Genomic DNA, 20,443 nt, shown 5'->3' on the forward strand with positions numbered 1-20,443 from the left:
AAATAAAAGAACAGTCCTTTAATGAATCAATGATGACAGGTATAACACAAATTGAGCAACATTATTAGAATTACTGTAACTTGATGTTAAAAACGTTACAGAGTCCTTCTCCTTCATAAGTTACCCCCAAATTTAAACAAAATTGTGTAAAATATGCTATGTGATGCAAAATTTACCATTTCAACCATTTTTTAAAGTGTATGCATAATTAACATTTTTTTAAACATTGTCACTGACCCTTTAATACCTTGCTTTCTAAGCAGGATAATACTATACAAATGTGAAGAATGACTGGTTGTGCTGGGCACATATAATCCCAGGGGCTCAGGAGGCTGAGGCAGGAGGATTGTGAGTTCAAAGCCAGCCTCAGAAAAAGAAAGGTGCTAAGCAACTCAGTGATACCCTGTCTCTAAATAAAATACAAAACAAGGCTGGGGATGTATGTGGCCCAGTGGGCGAATGCCCCTGAGTTCAATCCCTGGTGTCTTTAAAAAGAGAGGTGGGGGGACAATTTTCCCTTGAAAATTTCTATTCTAAAAATAAAATTATAGCCGAGCACATGGCTGATATTCCAAACACTTGTGAGTTTGAAGCCAGACTCTGCTGGCTACAAGCAACCTGTGAGACGCTGTCTCAAAATAAAAAATAAAAAGAACTGGGGATGTGGCTCAGTGGTTAAATGCTCTTAGACTCAATCCCTGGCACCAAAAAACAAAATAAAATAAACTATAAAAACATCTGGATGCTTACAAAAATAAATATTTAACAAACACTTTACAAGAGAACCCTAAGAGTACCAGACATTATGATTCATCACCATGGTGTATCATGCATTGTACTAATATGAAAGATTTAAATTTCATTTACCAAAAGAACAATGATAGAGATGTAACAGTAAGTTTACTGAGATTAAAGTTTTTTAAATTTGTTTTTGCTTTATGCACGGTGATACAAGGAAAGAGGTCTATATTTCTCCTGAAGTACTGCCTCTCCACCTCTGAACAGCAAAGATCAAACAGTGCTACACAAGGGTTCTAGGACCTCTTCCTTTCATCTCTTAGAAGTAAGGGAAAAAATAGGGGAAAGGAGTTTCACAAGAAACAGGAAAAAATCTTGGTGATTTGCTCTCCCTTCAGCAAATGGGTCTCTTTATTTTAACTCTTTGTTTACAAACCAGTATAGAAATTGACCCAATTAACTAAAGCAGTTTAAAAATGGAGAAAAAGATATATTTGGAAGTTTCATATACCACTCAGAACATGTGGTGAGGAAAAAAGTGAATACTAAAAAATAGTTATCAATCTCAAAAATTCACTGTAAAAGCATTTCTAATAACAGATTGAATTAATCTATCTAAAGAAGTTCCTGAGAAAATTTAAACAAAAAACTTCTTTAACTTGCCAAATACTTGATTTCAAGTTCTTGGGCACATAAGACTTTACTAATTAATCACTTAACATTTTATTCTTCATAAATCTAAAAAATAGTATAAATTAAGTATGACATAAAATCTACTCAAAAGGTGAGCATTTAAAGGAATTTTTAAAAGTACATACTAGATGTTAACCTTTATAATCAATCTACTAGGAAGAATTCATATTTTAAAATAAACACATTAGTTATACAATTTCCATAAATGAGAATGCAGTAGTTTTAAAGGTGACCATGTTTATCATACCCTTCTAATACTAACATCAAACAAGAGGACAGTATTTTCCTAACAAATGCTGAGGGAAAAAAAGAATAATAAATTTATGCAAATAGTAATCAAAAAAAGATATGAAATAATTATGGGAAATAGACTACAAAAATCAAGAGCTATTAAGCCTATATACAACTACATTTAGTCATATTATATTAACAATTTCTTACCTTGTGGAATTCTCTTCTGAGGAAAACAGATACAATTTTGTTCCTAAAATAATTTTAGGTAAAAAAAGTTGAGATGTTAGTTTCAAAATAGCCTCTTGAATATGAAGTTACAAAATGTTAATATACTACATTCAGAGTATTATGAATCAATACTATAAAAGCTTGAGAAAGTAGATCTCTAATACTGAAAGTTCATTTAATAAAAATACTTATTAGGGCTGGGGTTGTAACTCAGTGGTAGAGCGCTTGCCTAGCATGTATGACACATTGGGTTCGATTCTCAGCACCACATATAAATAAGTAAATAAAGGTCTATCAACAACTAAAAAAACATTTTTTTAAAATTGTGTCATTTTTTATCTCACTTTTTAAAAACTTTTTACTTCTAATTATTACAAAAACACAATTCCATTGACTGAATATCAAATTGTTTACTAGGTACAAAATGATTTGTGGTACATTTTTGTATTCTAAAACATCAGCAATTGAATAAATATTACTCTTTTCAGGACTTGATAGTCTAAAATCTTTTTAAGGCATAATTCACATACATAAAATTCATCCATTTCAATAGAAATTTTTAATTTAGTCAAAGCTTCGTAACCACTATCACCACCTAATTCCCCAATTTTTTTCATAACCCCAATAAGAAACCCCATAATGAAGGATGCATTTATAATTCTAGGTAGAAACATCTGAAACAAAATTTGATTTGAAGAAATATTCAGGAACCATACTCTTTACAATACTATGATCATAATTACATTTCAAAAATATGTAAAACACAAATATCTGTAATTGCAGTGACTTGGGAGGGTAAGGCAGAGAGACTGCAAGTTTGAGGTCAGCCTCAGCAATTTAGCAAAGCCTAAGCAACTTAGCAAGACCTTGTCTCAAAACAAAAAATAAAGGGCTGAGTTCAGTGATCAAGCACGCTTGGGTTCAACCCCCAGTTAAAAAATAAATAAATAAAAATTGGCAAAAAAAAACCAACAAAACTGTAGAACAAAAGACTGGAAGGAAAGTAAGTATCCAAAAATTATGAGTAGTTGTATTTGGATAGTAGTATTATAATAACTCTTTTCCATATATTTTCTCTAAAACTATGATTCAGGGCTGGAGTTGTGGCTCAGTGGTAGAGTGCTTGCCTAGCATGTATAAGGCACTGCGTTTAATCCTCAGCACCACATAAAAATATATAAATAAATAAACAAACAAACAAAGGTATTGTGTCCATCTACAACTAAAAAAGATATTTTTAAGAAAAACTGTGATTCAGTGATATTACCTTTATGATTCTTAAAATGGTACAGCACAGACTTTCTAGAACTATGATTGAAATTATACTAGAAAATATATTAAAAACAAGAAATACAAGGTGATACTTTTAATGTCTACCATGTTTTTATTCAACATTTTTCATTGTAGATAAAATGCCCATAAAGTTAAAATAAATTGGTTATACTTACTAATATGGTTAAAAGGCCACAGATGCATCTTACTTTATGACAAATGGACTGTTTCATCACCTTTGTATCTGGGCATCTACTTCTTAATGGCCATTTCTGAAATAAAGGTACAGTTATTAAGAATGTGATTACTGAATATACTATAAAAATATTTAAAATCTTTAAGGACAATTATCTAAATTTTAGTGACCATAGAGAAATATCAAAATACTTCTTGAGGCCGGGCACGGTGATGTATGCCTGAAATCCCAGCGGCTTGGGAGGCTGAGGCAGGAGGATTGCGATTTCAAAGTCAGCCTCAGCAAAAGTGAGGCACTAAGCAACTCAGTGAGACCCTGTCTCTAAATAAAATACAAAATAGGGCTGGGTATGTGGCTTAGTGGTCGAGTGTCCCTGGTTCAATCCCTGGTCCCCACCCACCCCACCCCCCAAAACAAAATTCTTGAGCAACCTCCTAACAAAGTATGAAGAAGACTGAGAATGAGGTGGGAGGAATATAAAATGAACTGTTGTCCCACAGGACCAGAATACTTCAGTCCTCACTGCCTTTCACCCAGCTGGGTGATAAAATTCCTGAGTGGATTCAGGAATTAAGACACTGGAACAAGTAAAAAGGAAAATAAGGTAGACATTGATATGGGAGTCCTTAAAATGCAGTTTTTAACACAATAAATCAACAGATTATATACATAAGCTACTTTTTTCCTATTTGTCTATTTACCCATTATACCTAGAATAAAAACCCCAGAAGGGGATTTTGTCAGTTTTATTTACTGGTATCTGAACAATGATAATCATGCCATTAAGTGCTCAGTAAATATTTACTGAAAAAAATGAGTAAACTGATGAACTACTTAAGTTTAATTGATAAAATATTTAACCTAACAGTATTTTAAAAGAGTAAAATCTCAGGGGCTAGGGTTGTGGCTCAGTGGTAGAAAGCTTGCCTAGCACACAAGAAGCACTGGGTTTGATAGCCAGCACCACATTAAAAACAAAAAAACAAACAATAACCAAAAAAACCCTAAGTAAACAAAATAAAGGTATAAAAAAAACAGTAAAATCTCAAAATGCTCTTTGTTTCTCTGTAAACCAATAACTTTAATGCCAACAATATCAATGTCAACAATGTTCGCCCCCCCCAAAATATATATATATATATACACTTAAAAGATAATGATGTGGGAGGGGGGACAGTAGAGAATAGGACAGACAGCAGAATACATCAGACACTAGAAAGGCAATATGTCAATTAATGGAAGGGAAACTGGTGTGATACAGCAATCTGTATATGGGGTAAAAGCGGGAGTTCATAATCCACTTGAATCAAACCGTGTAATATGATGTATTAAGAACCATGTAGTGTTATGAACGACCAATAAAAAAAAATTAAAAAAAAAAAAAAAAAAGATAATGATGTGGTCCTAAGCAAGGAACCACAACAAAAGCATAAGTTACTGTGCCATGTTGTTAGGTGCACTTTTGGTAAGGACTTCTAGAATGCTACTCTTTTTGTAAAAAACTTAAGGGAATTCAAATTTAAATACATATTTACTTTCCTTCCTTTGCTTTAAAAAAAGCCACAATGGAATGATAAACTAAAACCAAGTAGCTGCTTATGCAGAAAATAGAGAGTAGGGTAGAAGAAAGCAAAAATTTCTCAAATTATACCTTGTTTTTATTTAGAGACATATTTTAAGATAATCGAAAATACTACATATATATATGTGAGTGAATGAAATATATATATGAATGAATAAAACAAGTGAACAAGATATAAAGTCGATGGCATAACCACACATAATTATTTCAAGCCACTTTTAAAACACAACATTTAACCACATATCCTTAGCCAAATGTAAGAGAAAGGAAAAAACAAAACCCTCAAAAACTATATCCAGTAGTCAGTCTTGTTACTACAAATGTTGGCAAATAGGTAATATCTATCATTAGGAATCAAGAATTGCAGCGTCAAAAGAAAACTAGATTCAAATATAAAAATCATGGTAAAATTCTATAATCTGAAATTTGAACTGGAGTATCAATAAACTTATGATTCATTTACCTCATAAACACCCACTACTTAGCTGAGTGCACAGGCACAAGCCTGTACTCCCAGAGACTCAGAGGCTGAGGAATGAGGGTTGCTAGTCAGAGCCCAACCTCAGCAGGTTAACAAGGTCCTAAATAACTTAGTGAGACCCTTAGTGAGACACACATTACTTGAACAGTACTCCAGAGTAATCAAGCAGTCAATAAATGACAGGTCTTCTTTTTGGGGTCTCAAAATATCAACTGTGGAAGAAATGATGGGATTAAAACATCACCATTTTGTAGTCCTGAGGAAATAACCAACCTAGAAAATGAGCAGTGGTTGCCAAAACCATTGGGTAAAAAGAAATATAATGCATGGATTAAGCTAAGAAAATTTGAACACAGGATTAATCTTACCATTAAAAATGACAGCCTGACCTGGGGTTGTGGCTCAATGGTAGAGCACTTGCCTAGCAAGTGTGAGGCACTGGGTTCAATCCTCGGCACCATCAATCAATAAATAAATGTATGTTCTCAACTACATCTTTAAAAAAAATTATTTAAACAAAATGATAAACCAGGTGCTGTGTCAGACACCTGTAATTCTAGCGGCTTTGGAGGCTGAGGCAGGAGGATCGTGAGTTCAAAGCCAGCCACAGCAACTTGCTCTAAGCAACTCAATGAGAACCTTTCTCTAAATAGAATACCAAAAAAGGCTGGGGATGTGGCTCAGTGGTTGAGTGCAGCTAAATTCAATCCCTGGAAAAAAGATAAGACAAGTAGACATTGTGTGGAGAAGTACTCATTCCAATTCATGAAGTGTTCCTCCTGGGAACTCCAATTCAAAAGATATCCATAATATTGCCACTCTTACCAGTTCTTCCATGGTCCATGCCACCTTATTCCATATCTAAACTATTATAATCATTCCCTGTCAAATATTCCAGATTCTCTCAGTCACCTTAACAAGTCAGTCAGACTTCAAGACTTTGACTTTCAAAGAATGTCAGATCATGTCACTCCTCTGCTTAAACCATCCAACTGAGTCCACCTCACTGGCACAAAAGCCAAAGCGCTTACAAAGGCCCCTAAGAACTATAATTTGACACCCACTCACCTTCCCCATTTCTCTGATTTCATCTCCTACAATTCTCCTGTCTTTTGTTCATTCCATTCAAGTCGCACTGGCCATAGGACTTGTTTTTCTCTCTGTCTGAAACACCAGTTCTCTCTGGCTTACTTCTCCTCTTCTCTCTTTAGGACTTGTTTTTTACCAACCATATCATCAAAGAGATCTGCCTTAGTACTCTGGGCAAGTCCACAGTATTGGCTTAGTTTTTCCTTATTTGACAGAGAATATTATGTGGAAATTTAGGTTATAAATTTTAAGCTTTGTGAAGAAAAATAAGTTATAAATTTTGGAGAGAGTAATCTCCAAACACAACGTCGTCATCATCATCAATTTTCAGATCTTTGTGTCTAAACATCCATAGGGCTATTATTCCTTTTAAAATATTTGTATGTTCCAAATTTAAATGAATTAATGAAGAACATATCTATCACAAATTATTTTTTGGGTTGTTTTGTCTCAACTATACTACAACTCTAGAAAGGAGTAGTAGAAGACTTTAATCAAATAAGTTTCATTTAAAAACAATTACCATCAGAAATACTTTCCCTTTCCGCCTACTTCTTTTAGGGATTTCTGTTTGTGATTACATTATAAAGTTTAAAGTAACCTCAGGAAAAGTTTACTTGAAATTTATGTTACCTTTAGGTCTGTGACCACTAAAGAAAATCAAAAGAACTCACTAACTCTTAACTCACTAAACCACCTATAACATGGTAGTAATGTTTGAGCTCAAATTATTGTTATTTTAAATAAACTGACTCCCCCTAGGCTGAAGTCTACTGTGTCTTTTAAGTATTCTGTGGCTGGCAATCTTCAGAGTCTTAAGAAAGATAACCAGGGAGAAAAGAGCAGGTATGACTCAGTGATCATATGAAACAATCTTTGAAGACCAAAACAAAGATACCACTTCTGGCAAGAGATCTATCTCTAGAACTGTCCCAAAACTAACTTATCCATATACCTTTCATCTGAACAATATATTTTCCCTTTAAGTTCACAAAGTACTTCTTATGTGCCTATCTTTAAACCAAGAGTAAAATGAAATCAATCAGCATGAGTGTCAAGAATTAGATGATGAAATTGAATGTTCAAATTTGTATGGGGCAGGCAATGGTTTTCTCAATAGGATCCCTAAAGCTCAGGAAATAATGCCAAGAGTTAATAAATGAGATGGTATCCAATTAAAAAGCTGCACGGCAAAGGAAATAATTAAAAATGTAATGAGAGAATCTATAGAATGAGAGAAAAATATTTCTAGCCACTCTTCTGATAGAAGATTAAAATCTAGAATATATAAAGAACTCAAGGGGGGGGGACTGGGTTTGTGGCTCAGTGGTAGAACGCTTGCCTAGCATGCGTGAGGCACTGGGTTCAATCCCTAGGACCACATAAAAATAAACAAATAAAATAAAGGTATTGTGCCCATCTACAACTTAAAAAATATTAAAAAAAACCTCAAAACACTTAACACTCCCCCCCCCAAAAAAAAACCACTTATAAATGGGCAAATAAATTAAACACTTCACAAAAGAAGAACTACAACTGGGCATACCTGTAATTCCAGCAGTTTGGGAGGCTAAGGCAAGAAGATCTGGGGTTCAAAGCCAACCTTAGCAACTTAGTGAGGCACTAACCACCATAGCAAGACCCTGTCTCGAAATGAAAAATAAAAAGGATTGGGGATGTGGCTCAGCAGTTAAGTGCCCCGGGTTCAATCTCTGGTACCAAAAAAGAAAATATTGTTTAGGAACATTAAAATTAGCATTATTATTTGATATGACTACAACCTATAACACAGTAAAACAATATATCTATTCTGAAACAAAATCAAAATGATTCCTTAACTACCAGAATACATTATCCAGGAAATGTCATCAATTATTCAGAGAAAGTGAAAATTCCTTGAAATAAATTACCATAACTGAAAAAACTATGCCATTTAACATCAAGACAACTTTCTAATTTACACAAAGGAGAAACTCAACAGACTGATGAAAGTTTACCAAAAGACTAAAAACAAATGCTAGTTCTATAAACACTTTTGTCCTGGGATTTTCAACAAAATTAACACTTTAAAAAAAATTCCCTCATAATCTTAATTCATTGCACTGATGATTAAGAATGAAGAGGGAGAGAATGGATGAGGGAGAAAGGAAGAGGACACATTCTCTCAAGATAACAATTATAAATAATAAAACATTATTTGTAAAAAATAATAATAATTTAGGATTTAGTGTTTCTCAGCAACAAATAACTGTGCATGGTAATTAAGATCAAATAAAGATAATGGGGGCTGGGGTTGTGGCTCAGTGGTAGAGTGCTCACCTAATAAGTATGAGGCACTGGGTTTGATCCTCAGCACCACATAAAAATAAATAAATAAAATAAAGGTTAAAAAAAGAATGCTTTTAAAAGAAGATAATGGAATGGTCTGTACGGTTTTGAAATCAATACTAGGACTATCACCTGAAGCATTTGCTTTTGTGTTTTGTAGTTGAAAGACATCAAAGTTCACAGCATACAGAATAAACACTGTCTCTTAAAACTTCATTATACAGTCTCTCTACAGTCAATATCTCTTATCTCTCCCCTCCTTTTGAGTAAACTCATACACAATATGAATGACTGTCGTATTTTAAAACTTCTGTATACAGATTAGCTATTCATACTCTAAGGAGGCATAAAATGTATTTTTAGTAAGAAACAGTTTTACGTCTTAACATACAATTATTTGTAGATGTACACATACCTTTATTTTGTTTACTTATTTTAATGTGATACTGAGGATCAAACCCACCCAGTCTGCCTCACACTTATTAGGCAAGTGCTGTACCACTGAGCCACAACCCCAGCCCCAACATACAACTCTTAAAACACTGTTACTCTACCTCCAGAAGAAGTTTTCCTCCATATTTTCAACAATATGCACAAAGGATGTATAAAAATATAAATAAACATCATCAGAGTCTAGCTGTATTATTTTTCACAAATTTTAATACAATACACAAAATGTTTGTTATGAAAAATAGCTTGGCATTAAAGCAGATGTGGTAGCGCAGGCCTGTAATCCCAGAGACTTGTGGAGCTAAGAAAGGAGGATCACAAATTTGAGACCAGCCTCTGGAATTTAGCAAGGCCCTAAGCAACTTAGCAAGGCCTGTTTCAAAATAAAAAATAAAAGGGCTGGGCTCAGTGGTCAAGTACTCCTGGGTTCAATCCCTAATCCCCCCGGCCAAAAAAAAAGGGTGAGTTTGCTTCTAATATTATCTTTTCTACTGGACTACCAAAATGCCTTTGCATTTGATAGCCTCTTCCTGAAGAGGCCATCTTCATAGGTACATGCCCCCCCAGAAACTGTCAGCCTAGTCCATTAACTTCCTCAGAAGTGAAAGCAGGGCTAGGGTTGTGGCTCAGTGGTAGAACGCTTGCCTAGCATGTGTGAGGCACTGGACTCAATCCTCAGCACCACATAAAGATAAATAAATAAAAGTTGGGGGGAAAAAAAAGAAAGAAAGAAGTGAAGCAATTTTTATAAAGCACACTTCAGCCCCTTTATTTTCCAGAGGATAATCCATAACTTCTGAAACAAGTCAATCAAAAACATTATGAGGGGCTGGGGTTGTAGCTCAGGGTAGAATGCCTGCTTCACACACATGAGGCACTGGGTTCGATCCTCAGCACCACATAAAAAGAAATAAATAAATAAAGATTGTATCATCTACAACTTAAAAAAAATTAAAAACAAAAAAACATTATGACTCCCCCCCCCCCAAATTCCTCCTGCTTGGAGTAGACTGTAAGGATTTTTCAGCAAAGTACAGGATATAGAGACAATGTTTCCCACCACCAAACTCTAAAATAATTTCTCATGGTGGGCATTGATTGTACAAGGGGCAATCAAAGAAGGAATGCCCAATGTCTTTAACCAGTTTCCAGCAAATTCATGTCTCAAATCAAATCCCAAAACAAGATGTCTTAGTGCATTTTCAGGTAACAAATTACCTGATTCTTGGGCACTTTATTTAAAAAATAAAATAAAATAAAAGAGGTTTTGTCTCACAGTTTTAGAGGCTGAAATTCCAAGGCTTTAAGAGGTGGCTCTAGTTCTGGTGATAGGCTTGTGGCAGATGATACTGTAATGAAAGGACTGCATGTGGAAAAGATCACACAGCAAAACAGGAAGCCTGAAATCAGGAAGGGTCCAGTTTGTTCTTTTAGAACAATCTACTTGTAAAAACAAACCAGGGTTCCCCCAAATCGACATTACTTCCTTTAGAGGGCAGTGCCTTCAGTGCCCTAATTATCTTTGATCAGCACTAGCTCTTCAAGGTTCCACCACATTGAGGACCGAGCTTCTAACATATAAATTCTTGGGATACAACTCAAACCACAACATAAGCTATATGTTTCCTCTGAACTACTGCTATGAAATATTATTTCTCTTGAAATTCACAAAGCTTATAGTCATAAGACAATCCAAATGAATTCATTGGCTATTCTAACATGGGCCCACTTCACTATTTATCAAGAATTTGCTTAAAATTCTACACTTAACTGCCACGTAAGGGGAAAAAATGCTAGGAAGAAGAGCAAAAAAAGACAAACCCTATAAATTGGCCGTACCAGAATAATTTTGAAAGCAGGGGAAAAACAATGTTTACAGGTGAAGAAACTGAAGCAGCTTATGAGCAAGGAAAGAACTGAAGTTCACATTATAAATGGTGATATCCGCTGGGCACTGTGGTTACCACCTGTAATACCAAAGTCCTGGGAGGATTGAGAATTCAAAGCCAGCCAGCCAGCCAGCCTTAGCCACAACGAGGCACTAAGCAACTCAGTGAGAATCTGTCTTTAAATAAAATACAAAATTGGGTTGGGGAAGTGGCTCATGGTCGAGTGCCCCCGAGTTCAATCCCCAGTATAAATAAAAAAGTAGACAGATAAATAGTGATTTTTCTTCCCCCAGAATTATCCATACCAATAAATCTATGATATTTTAGTTTAATATACATATGATATTTAAATCCAAACATATTGCAATGATGAAGAGTTGAACTGAACACAGGAATTCTGACTACAGTATATAAGTTAAATAAATTAAAATTGCCCATGTGTCCCTTAGAAATTATAGAAATCCAAATAAGTAACCTATATTTTAGGTGTAGCTCTTTAGGACAGTCTGGTATAGCTACATGGATCACTTCTCTGATCCAGCAGGACATTTCTTGAATAGATTAATCAATTTGTCATTAGCTAATGCACCCAAAGATTAAAAAATAAAACTATGCATCCACTGCCCTATTTTTTTTTAAAAAAACCTGGTGGCTTAATAAAAGGACTATTGCTCATTTGAGGATTGTTGGTTTACTAAAGCAGTTTGGACAAGAGGTGTAAGATTTAAGAGTAGTGGAACAGTAGAATATGTTAATACCCCTGGACATTAGCATATGCCTATAATCACAGAGGCTCAGGAGGCTGAGGCAGGAGGATCCCAAATTCAAAGCCATTCTCAGCAAATAAAATTTACATCTTATTAGGAAAGATCAGACAGAGATTAGGACAAAAAACACAGTATACTCCTTACTGAAATTTTAATACTTTAAAAGAACAACGATCACTTTTAATTTCAAGGATATTTACCTTACATAAGCATTTCTCTAGCAACCAGTCCACATTCTGACAGTCTATATGAATGTGTGTATAGATGGGCACTCAGTCTTCAATTTTTATAAAAAGTGTAGCTTCCATTTTATCCCAAAAGTAAAAATTTAAAAAAAAAATAGCTATTTGGTAACACAAAAAAATCATCAGGACAGATTTGTACTTTTAAAGGAATAATTAACAAGAGATATACTTTATGAAGAAATACTCTAGATTGGGTGACATAATAGAAAGTATGGGGGTTTGTTTTTATGATTTCTCCCCCTTGGACCAAGCTGTATACTCACCAAGTTAAATATTAGCTTCTGTTTATTACTCCTAGATACCACTAAACTTTTTAGGTTTGAACTAAAAATACATAAGTCAATTTAAAATGCAAACTGATAGAGAAGCTTATTCTAGGAAAAGCACTGATTCAAATTTTAAAACTGGGAGGAAGAAAGAGGCCCATCATTTTTCAACTGACCATTATAACTAACAAAATGTGTGTGTGTGTGTGTGTGTGTGTGTGTGTGTGTGTGTATTATAATGCTGTTTGTAGTATATAGGGTATCACATGTGCATCCCCTTCCTTCCGTATGTATTTTTCTCTATCTTCCCTTTAAACCTCTGTGTGTGTCTGACGCTTCTCCCTCAGTCTTGTTCTCTCCATCTCCCCTATCCTTCATGTCCATGATCTTTCTCTTAGTACCTAGGTTCTAAGCACTAATTTTCAGAAAGAAAGCATTTTATTAAGTTGTAGCCTGTAGCAAAATGAACTATAAAAAGTCACAAAATGAGATAAAGAATCAAATCAGGTTGAGAGTATAGCTCAGTGTTAGAGTACTTGCCTAGTTTGTGTGAAGCCCTGGATTTGACCTCCAGTACCAAATAAACAAACAAACAAACAAATAAATAAATAAATAGAAAATTACTCGATCATTGGTTTGAAAGATAAATTAAAGACACAAATTTTCGACTTTCTTTAAAATACCAAAACACATACATACAACATGCTCAATATCTTAAGCTTAGTGAACTCAATCTAACAGATTAATTTATAGAAGTCTGAGCTAAATATACCAAAAGGGAACAATTACTCTCAGTTTAATACAGTGATTAAGAGCACAAGCTTTGGAGTCACAGTTTTGAGCTTGTATTCCAATTATACTGTGATCTTAAGCAGGCTACTTTGATGAATTTTTTAATCTGTAAAATGGAGGTAAGGAAGCTCTGAGGATACTGCTTGTAAAACATTGACATGGTGCCTAGTACATAGTAAAGGCTAAACAAGTATATTCAGAACAACAAGTACAGTGAAAATCTTATCATTCTTTTTGTCTGCTTGAACTTTCCCCATCTTATAATTTCAGAAGGTCAAACACTTCATCCATCTTATGTTTTCATAAGGTTCAACACTTTCCCGTATTTCCTTTATATCTAAGACATGTGTTTTGCCAAATATAAAGCTAGCTCAGGCTAGGAATGGGCAACAAGTGAGCAGGAGAAGCAGAGAGCAGAAGGAATTTGTTTTCATACTAATTGAAAAATGGCAGTAAGGTCAAGTCCAGGGCACTGGTGGCAGCATTTAGAGTCATCTGGAGCAGTCTGTGGCGTCTGTCTGTCTCTAGATGGTATTGGCATCCTCGAAGGAATCATTGTGCAATGTGATTTTAGGCATTGTTTCTGGCTGCTTAGCCCTTACAACAATTTGTTGAGCCACTGAGTTCAACCCAATATCCTTTTAAAATACATGATATGCTTGAATTGTTTGTTTCTTCTAGTTTTTTGTTTGGTACTAGGGATTGAACCAAGGATGCTTTGCCACTGAGCTACATCCCAGTCTTTTTTTTTTTTTTTTTTTTGAGATAGGATCTAAGTTGCTAAGGGTCTCACTAAATTGCCAAGGCTGACCTAGAACTTGCTGTCCTCCTGATTCTGCTTCTGGAGTCACTGGGATTATAGACATGTATCACATGGCACCACACCTACTACACCTGACCTAATTTTTTTTTTTTTTTTGGTGTTACTAAGGATTGAACCCAGGGGTACTCTACCTTGAAGCTCTACCCCAAGCCTTTTAATTGTTTTTGCTATTTTGATTTCTGAGGCAGGGTCTCACTAAATAGCTCAGACTGGCCTCAAACTTGGAATCTTCCAGCCTCAGTGTCCCGAGTTGCTGAGATTACATGTGTGCACCACCATACCTAGCTTGAATTGGTTTATACTACATCCAGGAATTCTGACAGACACAGACAGAGGTGATATCCATTCTCATTTCCCCACCCCACCAGGAAACAGGAAAAAAAAAATCTATTTTCAGTTTCTCTGGAAACACACAAGAAGTTACTGTCCACTTTCAACTTATGGATTTATCCTAGGAATTCTTGGAAACCTTGTTGTCTAGGCAACTTTAGATTTATTCCAAAGGAATACTATAAAAGAGAAATGATGACACAGGAAAATGAAAATGCAAAAAGCAGCTTTCACTGAGGGAACAGAAATCATTCTTGCATGCCTGATACCAACCTTCATATTCCCAACATGTCTTCCCACATGGAATTCTTCACCTAATGGTTTATAACCAAGGAGCCACCTGCTAAGAGTCACTAAGGTTAGCTGGGCACCTGTAATCCCAGAAATTTGGAAGGCTGAGGCAGAAGGATACAACTACTTGTTGTTCAAGGCAAGCCACAACAATTTGGTAAGGCCCTAAATAACTTGGTGAGATCTTGTCTCAAAATACAAAATTTAAAAGGCTGGGGATATAGTTCAGAGATAGAGCACCCTGGGATTCAATCCCTAGTACTGCCAACCACAAAAACAACACACACACACACACGTATAAATATTTTTATGCATATACAAAAATACACAAACACAAATTGAACCCCTCCCCCACCCTCACCCCCACCCCAGACATTTATCACTGAACTATATCCCCGGCCCTTTATATTTCTTATTTTGAGATGAGGTCTCACTAAATTGCTTAGGGCCTCACAAAAATTGCTAAGGTAGGTCTTGAACTTGTCATCTTCTTGCCTCAGCCTCCCCAGTTGCTGGGATTATATGCATGCACCACCAGGCCTGGCTCCTCTCTGGTTTTAACAAATAACTCAAACAGCCTCACAGCAAAACAATTCACTTCTCTAGTAAAATAGTACCAATAAGTCAGTGCCTGATTGTCGCTGGCTGGTACACATTCCTCTTTCTCTGCCACATTCCTCTGAAGTTCTCTTTTATAGTTTGGTAATACTTTTTCCAGTGTCTAAATGTTAAATTTCAAATCTGTTAATTTTGTTACTTGTCAGTATATGACACAAGATTTGTGGGGGAGAGTGAAACTGGGAGATTAAATCCTGTTTTTTGGAACTCTCAGGAGTCAGTTTCCATACAGAATTGTTACCATGTAGAATTGAAACTACAGTAGTCCCCTTTTACGCATGATTTCACTGTCTATGGTTTCAGCTATGTGGTGAACCATGATCAGAAAATTGCAGTAATAATTTTTAAGTTTTTTTGTTTTGGGTAATAGAATTAAACCCAGGGCCTTCCATACGCTCAGAATACATACTACCACTGAGCTACACTCCCAGCCCAACAACTTAAAAAAGTTTGAAATTATGTACCATTCTAAGTAGTCTGATAAGTTCTGTCCCACTCAGGACATGAATCATCCCTTTATCCAGCTATCTATGCTGTATATACTATCTATTAGTAGTGGTCTCATTTACTAGACTATCACAATATTACAGTATTTGTTTTCAAATAACCCATATTTTACTTAATAAGAATCCCAAAGCACATAGTGATGCTGGCAATTTTATTACAGTATATTGTTGTAATTGATGGATTTTATTATTAATTAATGTTGCTAATGTATTACTGTGCCCAACTTATAAAGTAAACTTTACATAGGTACATGTGCATAGACAAAATATAGTATATAAAGGGTTGGGTACTATCCACGATTTCGAACCTGCAACATATCATATCATCTGAAGATAAGGAAAGACAGCTACTTCATGTTTTAGCACATAAAAGAATAATTGGAACAAAATTTTTTAAAATCGCCTTCTCAGATTAAAATTTAGAAAATAGAAACAAACAAGTGTGTATGTCTAATATATACCTAATGTACTTAAAGTCAGAAGAAAAAAAGACAAACACTGACTTTTGGCAGAGATTTGGGAGCAGGGACTGTCATAGAATTATAGGGTTCATGGCAATCATATATTAGAGCTTTGTTACAAGAATATAGAAAAAGTGATAAAGAAATACAAAAACATTTTACACTGTCCATAAGTTCATTTTTTATTTAAGTCCCAGGAAGTGTTATGAAGTAAAAAATCATTTTTGCCTAAGTGTTAAGGACTCATTCTTAAATTACCAATTTTATATTGGCTGTTATTCATACCCTCAAAACTTAACTTCTATATTAAACATTGAATTTAAATTAATGCCAATTAACAAATACAATCTGGTCACAATTCACCCACCTGTAAAAGAATGCCATTAAGCCCCATATAGAAAGTTGGTTAGCTTACACTAAACACAGCAGGATATTTTTGCAAGGGAATTCACGGAAAAGGTTCACACAAAATCTACATCTTCTTTAAAAATAAGACATGTCTAAGTCAGCCTTAAAAGCTAGCTATATTTGTGTTTTAAGAGCAGTCTAGAAGAAGGACTAAAAAGGACCTAAGGCTAGTCCCTGAATTACTACTCTATTATGAAGAGTAATTATGCTATGAAGAAACAACAGGAACATCTAAAACACTAAAAATAAAAATGGAGATATCAAACTCCTATCAAAATAAGGTGCAAGAACAAAAAGTACATGAAACCCGAAGAGAACAGGGAAAGAATGTGTATATAAAGAGACAAAGAAAGTTTACAGCACCAATGGCAAACCTAAGACACATGTAACTGCCACTTCCCCTCCTTCAAAACTGACAGACACAGGAAACAGGTAATAGCTCTTTGGAGTCTGGCAAAAGCTTTTAAACACTGAAAAAAATGTTGTGCTTTACCTTTCCAGAGTTTGTTGGGTTTTTTTGCTTGTTTGTTTGTTTTTTGTTTTTTGTTTTTGTTTTTTTCATTTTAAAAGGCCTAAAAAACCTCAAAATGGCTATTACAAAGCACTGGGAATTGTCACACCAAATAACACGCCATCCCTGGTTTAGTTTGGATTAAGGCTGTGCAGAAAATCCAGTTAGGAATGAATAAGTACAAGGAAAACAGTAATAATAAGAGAAGCCAGTATAAGGAGCTGTTTTTTAAATTTATTTTTGTTACATACATTGCTTCACTAAACAAACATTGTTTTCAGAACAAACTTCATAGCTATTGATGATGTACCCATTTGGTAGATGAAAAAAATTTTTGAAAACCTGATATTTACAGAATTTTTAACAACATGACAGAATTAAGTAATAAGTATGTAACACTACGCATATTACTTTCCAGTTTGTTATTATCTAAATGCCATAATCTATTATTGTCCCTGGAAATAATTTCATAATGTGCATATACACAGATTTCTAGCTTGATTTGTCATTTTAGCTTGATTTTCACTCACAGGTTTTAATGCTATTATAGTGGTTAATAATCCCATAAAGATGAAAAACAGATTCACTAAAAGACAATGTGGCCAGGCGTGGTACCCACACCTCTAATCCCAACGACTCCAGAGACTGAGGCAGAAAACTCATGAGAACAAGGCCTGCCTTGGCAACTTAGAGAGGTCCTGAGCAACTTAGCAAGATCCTGTCTCAAAATAAAAAATAAAAAGGACTGGGTATGTGACTCAGTGGTTAAGTACCCTGGGCTCAACCCCCAGAATTCTATAAAAAAAGTACATGTAGGAAAGCATTGAGCTAACACTTCAGATGTATTCATTTAATCTCACAATATTACATGGTAATATTATTACCTCTATTTTATAGGTAAAGAAACTAAAGCACAGAGAGGTTAAGAGATTTATTTGTGTGAACCCAGGCACACCCCTGAATCACTACACACTGTTAACTCCTAATAACAAATAAAAGCATTTAATACAGTTTTTGGCACAGCTTTCAATGGACAGTAGTGATTACAGGCAGAACAACAATACACTTGCCAGAAAAGATGTTAAATCAATCCAGATGAACTATTTATTCATTTAGTAAATAATTATTATCTGTCATGGACCATGAACTGCTTTAGAATACAGGCATATTCTCCAAAACATCAGAAAACAGTGTAAGAAAAAAAGATGAAGAGATCATGTAATTTAGGTATCTAGTTTAGATAGGCAAATCTAACATACAAAGAAGAAAATAGTTATTCACAGGTGTCAAGGCCCAGAAGGGGTAATTACCCTGCCTAGGGCACTCATAGAAGTTTTACAGAAAAGAAAATACCTCAACTCCATCTTGAATAACAGACTTCTACAAAAATCTCCGGCTAACAGCTTCTCCCAAAATCCCTCCCACAGAAAGGCCAAGTGCTCACTGCTATGAAAACTACTACAGTACAGTACAAAATGTAGTTCAGCACAATAGCACCATCTTAACGTGTGCAAGGAAGGGAATGGTGCTCAAGGTTAATCAAACCCTTGCCACCACAACAGCAATTAGTGATAAAGAAGGAGTCCAGCCAGGTGCGGTGGCGCACACCTGTAATCCCAGCAGCTTGGGAGGCTGAGACAGGAGAATCTTGAGTTCAAAGCCAGCCTCAGCAAATGCAAAGCACTGAGCAACTCTCTGAGACCCTGTCTCTAAATAAAATACAAAATAGGGCTAGGGATGTGACTCAGTGATTGAGTACCCCTGAGTTCAATCCCACTAACAACAATAACAAAAAAAAAAAAAAAAAAGAGTCCATTTATCAAGCTTAACTTTACAGTTAATGTGGCTACAAAACTCCTTTTATTTGGCATACATGTTAAGTTCCAGGGGTTTTGTTGTTGTTGTATAAAACAGTCTCACTATGTTGCCCAGGTGATGGACCTAGACTTCCTGGGCTCAAGCAATCCTGCTGCCTCAGTCTCCTAAGTACCTGGGACTGCAGACATGTGCCATCACACCCAGCTGCTAATAAATTCTTAATAAAAGAAATCTAAATTAAAAAAAAAAAAAAACAGAAAAAAGGGGGGAAGCCTTCAGTTAAGCACAAATGAATGACCTTGACTTCTTAAAACTTACTTAAAAAATTAAGAGTTTTTAGATGCATAAAAGCCATAAAGATGAAAAAAAATAGAAAAAGATGTAGCAGCAAATGAGAAAAATCAATAACATTTTGGAAATAAGAAAGGAAAAAACTAACCTATCAAGACCAAGAAAACTGAATCATAAATCTGAAAGGGTGAAGCTACCCAAAGCAAACTGATAGAGAATGAAAATAGAATAATGGTTACTAATGGCTAAGTGAGAAGAAAATAAGGAGTTGTTATGTAATGGGTAGTTCCAGTTTGGGATGATGAAAAAGTTCTGGGGAAAGTCCTAGTGATGTTAGCTGCACGACATTAATATATTTAATACCACTGAATTGTAGACATTAAATTGGTTACAATTATGTTATGATATTGAACTATAATAAAAAGGAAAAAAGCTGACTCATGCTAAAGAAATTCAGGTGCTAGACAGATTTGGGTATCAGAAGCCCAATGAGGATAAAATGAAGGCTGGGATTAGAAACCAGATGACTGGTTTAAAGTTCAGGATGGGACTGTAGTTCAATGTAGCATTTGTCTAGCATATATAAAGCCCTGGGTTTAATCTCCAGCACCACACACACACACACACACACACACACACACACACACACACACACACACACAAAGTCTTATTACTTAGCTGGGCTGGAGTAGAGCACACCTGTAGTTCAATGTAGCATTTGTCTAGCATATATAAAGCCCTGGGTTTAATCTCCAGCACCACACACACACACACACACACACACACACACACACACAAAGTCTTATTACTTAGCTGGGGTGGAGTAGAGCACACCTAAAGTCGCAGGGACTGTGGAGGCTGAGGCAAGAGGATCACAAGATTCAGGCCAGCCACAGAAACTTAGCAAGACTCTCAGCAATTTAGTAAGACCCTATTTTAAAAAAAAAAAAAGGATTGGGGATCTAACTCAGTAGCAGAGTGCTCATGGGTTCAATCCCCAGTACAAATAATAATAATAATAATAAGGTTCATATAAGTGATCTCACAGCAAAAACCAAACTTCTCTCTATCTCTGATAAGTCTGGAGTTGCTCTTCCAGAGAAAAGATACCCCAAATTTAAGAACATAAGCCACAG

General features: G+C 35.3%; 1 protein-coding gene across 1 annotated transcript in view; it reads right to left on the reverse strand.

The window, feature by feature from the left end:
• Positions 1 to 20,443, reverse strand: part of Frs2 (fibroblast growth factor receptor substrate 2) — a 118,920-nt gene that overhangs the window by 46,256 nt on the left and 52,221 nt on the right. Inside the window, exons 2-3 of the mRNA XM_026386669.2 lie at positions 3,342 to 3,437; positions 1,873 to 1,915 (exon numbers count right to left, since the gene is read on the reverse strand). Of these exons, the coding sequence (XP_026242454.1) occupies positions 1,873 to 1,915; positions 3,342 to 3,398 (100 nt within the window). The 5' untranslated portion in view covers positions 3,399 to 3,437. The remainder of the gene's footprint in view (positions 1 to 1,872; positions 1,916 to 3,341; positions 3,438 to 20,443) is intronic.

This window comes from Urocitellus parryii, chromosome 5 (genome assembly GCF_045843805.1).
Source record: "Urocitellus parryii isolate mUroPar1 chromosome 5, mUroPar1.hap1, whole genome shotgun sequence".
Taxonomy (NCBI): domain Eukaryota; kingdom Metazoa; phylum Chordata; class Mammalia; order Rodentia; family Sciuridae; genus Urocitellus; species Urocitellus parryii.